General features: G+C 30.4%; 1 protein-coding gene and 1 long non-coding RNA gene across 4 annotated transcripts; one reads left to right on the top strand and one right to left on the bottom strand.

Annotated features, from left to right (window-relative positions):
• The first annotated feature begins 3,362 nt into the window (after positions 1-3,362).
• Positions 3,363-9,259, top strand: LOC109602267 (titin). 3 transcript variants are annotated; one of them, XM_020018600.2, is made up of 7 exons: positions 3,363-3,501; positions 3,556-4,604; positions 4,694-7,027; positions 7,079-7,254; positions 7,317-7,527; positions 7,582-7,725; positions 7,785-9,259. In XM_020018600.2, exons 2-7 carry the CDS (start codon positions 3,561-3,563, stop codon positions 7,920-7,922), a joined length of 4,047 nt encoding a protein of 1,348 aa, XP_019874159.2. In that variant the 5' UTR covers positions 3,363-3,501; positions 3,556-3,560; the 3' UTR covers positions 7,923-9,259. The 3 variants fall into 3 exon arrangements, with proteins under 3 accessions (XP_019874159.2, XP_019874161.2, XP_049818350.1); XM_020018602.2 differs by having other exon boundaries at positions 4,697-7,027; XM_049962393.1 differs by lacking the exon at positions 3,363-3,501 and having other exon boundaries at positions 3,517-4,604.
• An 807-nt stretch (positions 9,260-10,066) lies between these two features.
• On the bottom strand, positions 10,067-10,700 carry LOC126264438 (uncharacterized). Its single transcript, XR_007547151.1, has 3 exons — positions 10,397-10,700; positions 10,170-10,345; positions 10,067-10,107 (listed from the first exon to the last, which is right to left on the bottom strand). It is a non-coding gene; the product is annotated as an uncharacterized LOC126264438 (long non-coding RNA).
• Positions 10,701-12,754: the final 2,054 nt, after the last annotated feature.

A 12,754-nucleotide genomic window follows, 5' to 3' on the forward strand; every position in this document is an offset into this window, starting at 1 on the left:
AATAAGGGTATAATTCAACTAAATGTGGGTGTGGAACATAAACACTGTGTAAGTAACTGATCCATATTTAAATTTTGGCGATGAGTTTCCTTTCAGATTTCTTAAATATTTTAGATATTATAGGTTTGTGTTAACTACTTAATTTTAATAATATTATGTATTTTTATATGATTCAAGTTTATTTATATAGGTTGCTAAGTAATATGAAGTTTTCTTGTATGTTGGTGCTTTTGAAACATCTTAATTCGGATTAAATCGGAGCAACTAAATTAGTTTATTTCATTTTGATCAGTTCACATTAATCTAATTTATTTACAAATCAAAAGGACCTTAAAATGTTGGTTTTGTTGCTCATTTTAAATTACATTAACGAATGTAAGTTAAAATGAAGGTTTGATGTCATTTGGTGAAAGTTAAACTAGTCAGTATATCATATTGTACGTTCTCATTCTCATTGTATGTAATAGAAATTATTAAATCATTACTAAAATTTTGGATAAAAAGATGCAACTTCTTGTACGTAAATTAAGTATGTTGCCTCTTCTCATTTCAACGATATTTAAAATTCTTTTTCGTCAGAAAGTGAAAATAATTTTCCAATGCAATTTTATGTGTGAATTTCTCGACGTCAGGTTCACATACATACAGTAGGAAAAGTGTTTGACCCGTCTGAATTTAGAGGTAAGACATCATGCATGACAGAGAGAGTAGAAGTCTGCCCCACAGTGGAGACTTACTCTCTCTATTGTAAATGATGTCTCTTTCAGGATTCAGTAGGATCAAACTCTTCTCGTACTGTATACTTGAAGAATAAATTAATCTTATTAATCAAATTGAGTCTGCAAAATTTTAATTGACTGCCAATTTTATAATGTTTAACTTCCTGTTGGATTCAATCTTGACTTCTATTTTATAAGCGTTGAACAAATTAATAGGGGACTTCCAGGTACATATTTATTTATATTTAAATTAATAGGTCTGAATTTTATATACCATACATATTCAACTAGCAGTTATATAATTGTATTTGTAAAAATCAAACGTGCTAGTGGCATACAAACACTTAATTATTATACTTTGTGTTTTTATTTTGGTTGTTATTGAAATTGTTTGATACAAAATTTTTGTTATTTTAATTGACGTAAATATGATTTAATTTTATTTTTATACATATTTATTTCTGTTACTGTTGATTGAAATTTATAAATATAGACGTTTTAAACCTAATTTGTTTAGAATATTATTTTATTTAATAATAAAATATTTGCAAGATGTATTGGGTAACAATTTGACGTCCGGAAACAGGAGGTAAGTAATTGAATTCAATTTCATTATACTATAATTAATCATTAAAATATATCTAATACAATAAATTCCATAAAAAAATAAATACTGATATTCCTACATATGAGATCGTTGAAGGTAGAGTCTACTTTTATAAACGACGTATGCTATTTTTGTAACTTCTACATCTTCGGACTAATTCAAATTTTCTGTACCTCATGCAGTGCCATTGGGGAATTTGAGACATCACTTCCAATGCCTGAAAAATTAATTTGTGTATATATAATATAATATATACAGTAGGAAAAGTGTTTTACCCGTCTAAATTTAGAGAGAGACATCATGCATTACAGAGACAGTAGAAGTCTGTCTCATAGTGAGAGACTTATTGTCTCTATTGTACATGATGTCTCTTTCAGGATTCAGATGGGTCGTACTGTATACTACTACAGCTTGTTCGTAAAATAACCATATACCATTTAAGACAGGAAGCCATGCAGTATAATTCATTAAGGCAATATTTCTCAAATTGGTTGTTATCTGAAGCCACCCGTGGTCAATGACATTAGTACAATTTTATAGTAAATTTTACGATGTTAAAGCCCCGAATAAATTGTATTCGATAATTATTAATTGATTAAAATATTATTTTATATTTACAAAGTTTGGTTGCTTATAGAAGATTTAATCATACTAAAAGAATATATTTGGAGTAATGTTTTTAAACACAGTTTACTGAGTAAATTCAAGTTTTACGTTGAATAAAAAGCTATCACTGACTCTATTTACTGTAATAACAACAATAATAATATAAAATACATAAAGAAATATTTTTAATCAAATAAAACACGAATAAAAATTTAAATATTAAGGTTCAGGAAACAATTATTATTACTTACAGTCTCGGGCTTTCCAACAGGTACACAAGGCAATACACTGAACATATTTAAAAATAAAGTAAACATAATGCAAATTATTAAATACCAATTCATTGTGCTGTATGCACTAATGCATGTGAAATATAAGTGTTTGTGCATCAGGAACCCTCTTATTTATATATGGAGGTGTAAATGGAACAACCTACATTGCAGAGCATATAATTTCAGAGACCTACTTCTGCCATTAGTTATGTCGATTATTATTCAAAATTCACCTAGTAACCTAATTTTATTATAAACTACATTACTTAGTCCTTAAGATTAACAGGAATATGAAGCTTCTTCTCATAATTATAATTTGCACGTGTTTATGTTTGTGAAATAATTTCTTTTATGGTTATATAATAAGTGTATATTATAAAATTATTTAGAATTTACCTCGTGTTTTCCATATTTATGATGCTAATTTATTTAAACTTATACTCCAGCTATTACTTTCACTATATTAATTATTAATTATTAACTATTATACAGTTTTTATTCTTTACACTAGTTTTAGAGTCCTTTTTTTTTACAAAATATAAGTTATTTTCTACTGTACTATTTATTGAGTTGCTTACCATTTTTTAGGTATACAACATATTATATCCTAAAAGCTATAGAGGAAATACAGTCTAATATTTTTATTCCAAAATGTCAATAATTATACAGTTTTTATTCGTCCTACTACTTTTATAATCCATTTTTTACAAAATATAGGATATTTTCTACTGTACTACTGTATTACTTACCAATTTTCTAGGTATTGGACATATTATCTTCCTAAAACTTATAGAGGAAATAAAGTCTAAGAGACGCAACAATTATCGTAATTTTTTTTACGCAGAACAGTCGTCACATTTAATGAGATTAAAAATTCAAAACGCATCTAAATCCGAAAATGCCTTTTTGGCTATTTCAGTCACCTCTCGCAGTTAAAAAATTATTCTATGAAAATCAGTAAGTGAAAAATCCTAATAAAACTAAAAATATTAATACACAATAATATGCAACCACGTTTCCATATTTCGCGCCTTGCGTAGGGTTAGTTTGTTATTGCGCGTTGGTAACCCTGGGAGATGACGTACGTGAATGGCGTACAAAATATTTTCAGTGACCGCTTCGTTACGATTGTTGAAAACAAATACGATAAAAATGGAGTGGAAACTTACGTTTTGTGATTGAGGTGGACAATTACATCAATAGTGATACGTTTATTTTCAAAAATCAGTTCAATAACTAAGGTGGAGACGAGATTAAATACCATAACCCAGTTGTGCGTTATTATTGATATCCTTTGGTTAGGTGATACACAAACTAATTTAACAATTTAGATAAACTGGGTGTTTTTTAGTTAAAATGGAGAACAATTTAATCGATCCAACCTCCAGTAGTTTAAGTCCTCAGGTGTCTTATGCATCAGATGTAAGCCTTAAACAAGATAGCATTGCCTCCAATGCTAATGTTGAATATGCATCCGAAAAAGAATCTAATCCTTATGGGTCTGAAACCATAATAGACAATATCAATATAAATTATGATAACACACTGTCTGAAGATAATGTAACTTATATACAACCTGATGCTGCTATAGTAACAGAGGGAAATTATATAGTTCAAACAACTACAGAGTATTGTTTGGTTACAACAAATGATAGTATTACTAATACTACTAATATTACTGTTCAATCCAGTGACCCAAGCATTACTTATGAACCTGCTCAAGTTGTTGATACTACCCAAACAAGCTTTGTAAGTGACCAATTACAAACTAATACAGAATATTTATCAAGTACTGATGCTGATCAGGAAACTTTTGTGTCTCAATACATTCAAGAAGCTCAAGCAGGCAGTCAGTATCAAGACACTACTCCTACTGATAACTATTTGTTATCAACTAATGTAGTTGGCCAAGAAGAAAGCTCAGATATTCAAATCCCTGATGCAGTAGCAGTCAAATCTAAAAGTCAAGAAGAAAATCAAGTTGAGTCAGAAACGAATATTTCCGATACAAAAGAAATAGACGACATAGTTACCCAAGTAGCAGATGAAACATCCGTTCAAATGGACGCTCCAAATCCACAAACAAGGGAACAGTGTGAGAACACTGTTTCAGAAGAGAATTCACTGCAATCCTCTGGTAGTCGAAATGAATTAGTTATTGACGGCAATTCTCAAACTTCGGCGGAAACAAGTGAAGTTTCTTGCTCAAATGGAAGTAATACAGGAACTACAGTTGAAGATGCGGACGTTTTTCAAGAAGCTGTAGTTGAAAATAATCAAAGTGTGGAAGGAGAAAATGATCACAAAAACTTTCTTCAGAATGCTGAGCAGGCTGATGTGAAAAATGGTACTGAAGTATTAATGGTTTCTGACGTTGATGAAGACATTGACAACACTCAGGTAAATTATTTTCTATATATATATATATATATATATATATATATATATATATATATTTATATATATTTATTTAAACTTATTTTTTTTAGCAGAAAATTGTTTATGAAGAGTCAGAGCAGATGAAAATGGATACAACCGATCAAAATGATATCATATGTGAATCTGTTGATTCATATTGTGAATCTGTTGAATATTCAACATCTGTCGAATCTGAAACAACAAATGACACAGACATGTCTTCTGGTACAAGTTATGTTTCGCATGAAATACAACCACAGGAAACCGATATAAAAATTATTCAGTTTCCAAGCGACTCAGAAAGAATTACTTTGGAAGGTTACAACATCCCTGGAGAGATAGAAGTTACAACTGTGTCAGGTGAGATATCCCATAATGCACAGTTTGATGGCCAACACACCATTGAAATATCCAATGATGCACAAGAAGAAATTTTATTGATCCAAACATATGAAGAGCCGGAAACCCAGGAACCTGAGAAACCTAAACCTAAACCAAGGAAAAGTATTCAGAGGAGAGTTAAGACTGGTGTCAACGCCATTTCTGTGCCATCTCATGTGTTGGGTGTGGACATTAAGTCTCCTGTAGATCCTGTAAATGGTAACAAACCAAGACTTGGAGTGAAAATTCCGTGCAAAAATTTGCAAAGTCAAATTGTTTCCAAGGAAGAGTTGCAGAAAGAAATTATGGCTAGATCAAAAGTGAAGCAGGAACAGAAAAGTGATTTGATGTTTGCTAGACGTTTGACGTCTAGGTTAGCCAAGAAATTAATTTCACCAGCTGCAACTCCCAAAGCTAAGAAGAACAGCCAAACAAGTCAGAACAAGATAAATGATAACTCAGACTTACTTGCTATATTGGAAGGAGATGATGTATCACAAGAAACTCACGTCAAAACTGAAGTGGAAGGTAAACAGGTCAAGCAAAATAATCAAACTGAGTCCGAAGAAGTTGTTGATGAAAACTTAAAGATGTTGGAAAGGGAGATTGCCTTGCAACAACTGCAGGAATTGCCAAACCTGGCTCCTACAGTCAGATTTATTTCAAAAGGTGGCATCAACCAGAGAGTTCCAAACCCTCAAATTGAGGTAATTAGAGAACAAGTTGAGATAAATGATGTTCCCCTTTCTGAGAATCCTGTTCAAGAACAAGATTCGTATGTAATTGATCAGACCCCAAATATTTTTTCAAAAAGTGATACTTTAGTTGAAGACACAATGGAGGTTGAGCCTCAAGTAAAGGTAAATATGGTTTTGAAGACTTATTCTAGGAAACGAAAATCCATGGAGACTGACAGTACGTACGAATCTTCCGCGGTAAAAATGGCATCTTTCGACGACGAAAGTAACCCCCCTGCAGAAAAGAAAAGGGAAAATAAACAGATAAAATTGGAAAAGGACACACCCACTAACGTATATATTACAAAAAGTTCGCGTGTTATTAAGAAGAAAGTTATTTGGGACCCAGATGGAGCACCTGCCAGAACTCTGGTCAAAGTAAAAACTGAGCCTGTTTCTGTTAAAAACGAAAAAGTTGTCGGCGATGAGTCGTCGGAAGGACCCACAGTTGCTGATAAGAAAACTGACTCCAGAAGTCCCTTGAAAAAAACTGAAAAGAAGCTTGAAAAAGTACCAGAATCTAAGGTGCCAGACAAGGTGGTTAAAAAAGTAAAGGAAAAGACCCAACCAAATGCTGACCATAAGATTGTGACCACACCAAAGAAAAGCCCAAGCCAGAAGAAACGTCTGAGTGAAATCGATAAACTACTGATGGATGAAGGTGCTGTTAACATGTTGTATGACGTGAAGAACGAAGAGGGCGGCGAGACTCGAAAGAACAAAAAGACGATAAACTTGGACAAAGCGAACAAAGAAATGATCAAGCGTGCGAACGAGATTAAGAATGATCTTCAAAGCAACACCGAATCTGAGACGCCAAAATCCTTACGTAAAAAAGAAGCACCAGCGATTGCAGCACCGGTTAATAGAGTGGCAGTTACACCAGATGCCCAGCAGAGGAAAAAATCCAAGGATTCCACGAGATCTTCGATACAGACTCCCCCTGCGTCGCCGGCGTATTCGTACCAGGAGTCGTCGAGGCTCATCAGGCGTCGTTCGAGTAGCTCAATTTCCAGCGTTGAGGATCTTGAAGATGAAGAATTGGATGACGCAAAGTCCCAGAAGAAGTTAAATACTGAAGGTGAAAATCCTAAAATTAAAAAAATTAAGAAGTCGCCTAAAGAGCCAGATACCACTGTTCAGCAAAGTGAGGTCTCCAAGCCGGAGGTGGTGGAAGAAGTTATTGAGAAGACTGGCTCATACAAATCATTTACCATTAAGAAGACTGGTAAATTGATTTCAATGGACTTACATTATATCAACGAGTATTCATATTGCACTATACAGGTAATACCAAAGACACATGTGTATATATTTTTTATTAATTAATTGTTTTAGGTTTTGAAAGAATTAATTCAAGCCTTCAAACAATTTTCAAAGGATAAAGATTGTAATGTGGTGTCAATCACGTCAAGCAGTAAATCTTTTTGCTTGGGCTTGGACTATAAAAGCCTAGTAGCAGATTCCCCAGATTTAAGGAAAAAGAAAGCTGTTGAGTTGTCTGGGTACCTTAAGTAAGTTCTATGATTAAATAAAAGTTTTCAGTCCTGATTATAATATTCAATGATTGTTTCAGAGATTTTTTAAAGTGCCTTTTAAATTTTCCCAAAGTTTTGGTAGCTGGGATCCAAGGAGACTGTGTAGGTTTAGGAGTTACAATGTTGCCCTTATTTGATATGGTTATTGCTAGTGACACAGCTACGTTTAGCACCTGCAATTCGAGTTTAGGATGCACCGTCGAGGCGGCATATTTATTAACCTTCCCGCATCTTCCCAATCGTGGTTTGGTAAGTCTCACCCCTCAACCTTAATTATAAAATATTAAATAATATAATTTTTAGGCTAGCGAACTGCTTTACACAACAAATAAAATTCCGGCGGACGATGCGGTTAGGAGAGGCCTTGTCACCCGCCTTTGTTGGCCTGAAAAATATCACGATGAGTTCAAAGCGATGTTAAGCACAATATCAAAAGGATCTAGACAGGTAAGCAAAACACATTTCAATTGTGTGATCACTGAACTAATTACAACATATATTTTCAGAGCCTACAAGCCACAAAGAAACAGCTGAACTTATTTTCTCTGAAGACAACAGAGGCGGCGATAAACTCTGAATCGAGCATTTTAATTGAACAATGGACTAGTGATGAGTGTCAAAAGAACTTTGCTGAACTGTCTTAAATTGTGTCATGTAAAATTATATTACCTATGGTACAAATTAATATTTTATTACAGTAATAAGTGAAAAATTTATTGACCTGTATATATGAACATCAAAATGTTCCATATGATTGGTATAAATTAAAATATTTTTTTATATTTTCTTAAACTTAGACTAAGAATATCCTATTGTTAGGATCCTAAACTTATAATATAGAATTTTGTAGAGGGTTGTACAACCCTAAGTAAAAAAATATATTTTGAAAATCCAAAGATTGGTGCAATTTAAAAACTTGACTAGAGTATGTTATCTTTTAATATATGTATATTATTGTTATATTCTTTACAATAATTATCTTGTAGTAAGATAAAATTATCAAATACATGATTTCTGAAAAGCTCTATCTATATAAACCAAGTTTAAAATAATTTGTAATCATTTTAGTGGCTCTATGTGTATGTTGCATTTCACAATAATTAAAACACATTTTGGAAACAACCAACGTTTTTGATTTTGAACAAATCAAAACCAAAACTAACTTTTTATTGTCTGTTTTGTTGGAATTTTTAATATTGATGTGTACCATAATTAAATTTGATTTTCTATAAATAGATTTGTTGTGATATCTTCTATCGTTTCTTAATTGAATCAACCAATCAGTCAATCGAAAAAGTGCTTCCCGATATTTTATAACAGTTAATTAAATTGCGACACTACATGTAGAACATTTTAGTGACTTAACATATACACTAGTATGTAATATGTAAATTATAATTGTTGATTTTTCAAATTATTGTTAACTTTTTAGTCCATGCACCGACATTCACCTAAAGAGGATGATTCCGTGAATTACTCTTGAATGGTTACAAGGTTGAATTTTAGATATACCTGTAGTGATAGTAATGTTTCAGTTTCTGATAGAGTACTTTATATAAAATCTGTTTTTTTTGTCAAACAGTAAATTTAATTTTTGATTTTACTTTTAAGTTTGTGTTTGCTCTAAGGAAAGGCAGGTTCTTTATAAGTATAGTATTTTAGTGAATGTTTGGAATGTAAACGAGAGAAATGACGCAATTTGAAATTATGATGTGTTTGAATTTCTTTTATTATGTGACAATATATTGTTTATAAAAATAAAAAGTTTTTTGAATACGTTTATTTATCACCTTTGTCTCACTCATTAATAAATTGGTAATTACAAAAGTATTTTGATTAGTCATTTCTTTTAGTGTTATATGTTTTCATTAGATTTGTTGTACAAAACCAAAATATTCATAATAGATGATTTATTTGTTATGTTAAAATATCATGTAGTATATGACATATTCACAATATATTCTTTCTAAATATTTATAAATATGTATTTGTTTCTATTACATAAGGCATTAAGATTCGATAATAAATCATCTTTTTTAATTGTTTCAATATTTATTTAAATACTATTTAAATATTTATATATTATTTTATTACTTAAATTTTTAATTTTTTGTTAATATTTTAGTACAATCTTTAAATAATGAACATATAAGCATTATTGATTTACATTTCTATTATTTCTTATTTTAATAATATATACATTAATTAGCCCTTTAAATATGACATGGCTAGTAAAATAATTTATTCGTTATTGCACTTCCCATTACATTTTGTCATAGTAATTTAAATTGGAAATACACATTTATTTAATAAAAAATCCACCTCGGGGACACCGATTATCAAGTAATAAATAAGTGATATTATTACAAACCTTTCCACACCTAAACAGCTAGTTTATGTAACTAAAGAGGCACGATTCAGCTCCCCTGCCACTGAAGCAACAGCCTTTAAAGATGCGCTAAAAATATTTTTTGAAAATATTTGTTTAATTGTCGGGTTTACAATAACATCAAAAATAACATTTCTGTATTTGTTTAAATATTATGTTATATTTTATTTTGAAGAATAAAAACATAAAGAATGTATTCTTTAATATTAACGTTGTTAATAAATAATTTTCAGTTTTACAATCAAATTTCGAAGAAAATACCAATATACCGACTTAAACAATTAAATTCACCATGTAGATAGAAATAATAATAACATTTTTGGACATTTCCGAGGAAATTGTACAACTGAACAATAAACCCTTAGATAGCTAACTCCTAAACCTACACAGTCTCAGCCACCAAAACTTTGGGAAAATTTAAAAGGCACTTTAAAAAATCTCTGAAACTATTATTGAATATTGCAATCAGGACTGAAAACTTTTAATTAATCAAAGAACTTACTTAAGGTACCCAGACAACTCAACAGCTTTCTTTTTCCTTAAATCTGGGGAATCTGCTACTAGGCTTTTATAGTCCAAGCCCAAGCAAAAAGATTTACTGCTTGACGTGATTGACACCACATTACAATCTTTATCCTTTGAAAATTGTTTGAAGGCTTGAATTAATTCTTTCAAAACCTAAAACAATTAATTAATAAAAAATATATACACATGTGTCTTTGGTATTACCTGTATAGTGCAATATGAATACTCGTTGATATAATGTAAGTCCATTGAAATCAATTTACCAGTCTTCTTAATGGTAAATGATTTGTATGAGCCAGTCTTCTCAATAACTTCTTCCACCACCTCCGACTTGGAGACCTCACTTTGCTGAACAGTGGTATCTGGCTCCTTAGGTGACTTCTTAATTTTTTAATTTTAGGATTTTCACCTTCAGTATTTAACTTCTTCTGGGACTTTGCGTCATCCAATTTTTCATCTTCAAGATCCTCAACGCTGGAAATTGAGCTACTCGAACGACGCCTGATGAGCCTCGACAACTCCTGGTACGAATACGCCGGCGACGCAGGGGAAGTCTGTATCGAAGACCTCGTGGAATCCTTGGATTTTTTCCTCTGTTGCTGGTGCCACTGCTACTTTATTAACTGGTGCTGAAATATAGGAATCAATGACAAAAAAGACGTTTAGGAATTAATGTATTTGCTTGTACACAAAAATAAATTAACTGTATAAATACTTAACATAAATATATTAATTCTAAATTGGGAACATAAATTTATAGGTCAGTTCCAATTTAACCTAGTCAGTGGCTTTTCTAAATCCATCACACACAGACTATTTTTGGGTGTTGAAGACTGTAGATAAAATAAACTGCTTGTGGATGTCAATGAAACAATTTTGGTGGCTTTATGGGGCCGGTGAGATGTGAATAATCGGTAGTCGGTGATATGATTGTGACGATTACCTTTCAACTACGTCAGGTGGTGCGTTCGACGATGCAGAAACAAGTTTCTGTTCCGATTGAAATCCCCGATTTCTGAAGGGTAGTCTAAAGCAATTAGTTAATTAATTTCAACTATGGAAACTTTGTATATTCTTAAATAACATATTAATTATACAGAACTTTCTGTATAATGTTGATGGATTTGTAAGTTACGTTTTTTATAATTTTAGTTAAATATGTGTTTTAAGTATTGATTTTATTGAAAGTGGGAAATTAAATATTTTATATTTCCATATTATTATATAGAAATCATAAAAATAATAAAGAATCTACATATACGTGCTGAATAGGGGAATCATTGGGGTCATGTGTTAGTAAACATTAATGTATTGTTTAATTAATTCAAATATAAATGTAGAACAGTTGACTAGTTGAGAGGAGACATAAGGATAGTGAGATAGAAGAAGGAGTACAATCATGTAGGGGTTAGTATCATCCCTATCCTTAAAGATGACCCTTAGCGTAAGTTAGAATAAATATATTGTTTGTTTCCTATTGTCAGTATTTGTTAATAAAGTATTTGATATATATTTGGATTCTGTGTTTTTCTGAGTTACTTCCCAACCCCCAATAAGTCACAGGTGTGGCAATATTTTCATATTATTATATAAAAATCATAAAAATAATGTACAATCTGATTATAAATATAAAAAAGTAATATAAATATATGATCAAAATTTGCTAATAGATAAAACACGTCCAATAATGAAAATCTAGACAAAATAATTTTCAAAAATTTTTCTTGAAGTAAAAAATGGGAGCATAAATAGGTTTAATAATAAGAATAAGACGTTGTTTCTATAAAAATGTATAAATTGTAGTGTTAGTAAAGTACTGTATAAATTTTGATTTCTTATTTAAATAAATGGTGGATGCGCCTAATGAAAACTATATGAAGAGTTGTATCAGTTTAAATATATAAATATTTGTAAAAGTTTCTATTCTGATTAAAATTCCTGATTTCTGAAGGGTATTCTAAAGCAATTAATTAATTAATTTCAATTATGGAAATTTTGCATATCATAAAATATTTCATATTTCCATATTATTATATAAAAATCTAAAAAATAATAAAGAATCTATATATAAATACAAAAATAAGTAATATAAATAGGTGATCAAAATTTGTTAATAGATAGAACACGTCCAATAATGAAGAAAATCTAGATAAAATTATTTTCAAAAGTTTTTCTTGAAGAAGTACAAAATGAAGAAGACAATTTTTAAAATTTAAATTTTTGAGCGCATAAATAGGTTTAAAAATAACAATTAGACGTTGTTTTTATAAAAATGTATAAATAGTAATATTAGTAAAGTACTGTATAAACTTTGATTTCTTATTTAAATAAATGGTGGATGCGCATAATAAAAATTATATAAAGAGTTGTATCAGTTCAAATATATAAATATTTGTAAAAGTTTGTACTCTGATTAAAATTTTCGATTTCTGAAGGGTATTCTAAAGAAATTAATTAATTAATTTCAATTACGGAAATTTTGCATATCATAAAATATTTAATATTTCCATATTATTATATAAAAATCATAAAAATACTAAAGAATCTATACATAAATATAAA

Source organism: Aethina tumida, chromosome 2 (genome assembly GCF_024364675.1).
Source record: "Aethina tumida isolate Nest 87 chromosome 2, icAetTumi1.1, whole genome shotgun sequence".
NCBI lineage: Eukaryota > Metazoa > Arthropoda > Insecta > Coleoptera > Nitidulidae > Aethina > Aethina tumida.

What these genes read in the sequence shown, in the direction of transcription:
- LOC109602267 (XM_020018600.2), top strand. Translation starts at nt 3,561, where the DNA reads ATGGAGAACAATTTAATCGATCCAACCTCCAGTAGTTTAAGTCCTCAG. An exon ending in GAGTTGTCTGGGTACCTTAA is followed by an intron (nt 7,255 to 7,316) that starts GTAAGTTCTATG and finishes TGATTGTTTCAG; the next exon opens with AGATTTTTTAAAGTGCCTTT. An exon ending in ATCTTCCCAATCGTGGTTTG is followed by an intron (nt 7,528 to 7,581) that starts GTAAGTCTCACC and finishes TATAATTTTTAG; the next exon opens with GCTAGCGAACTGCTTTACAC.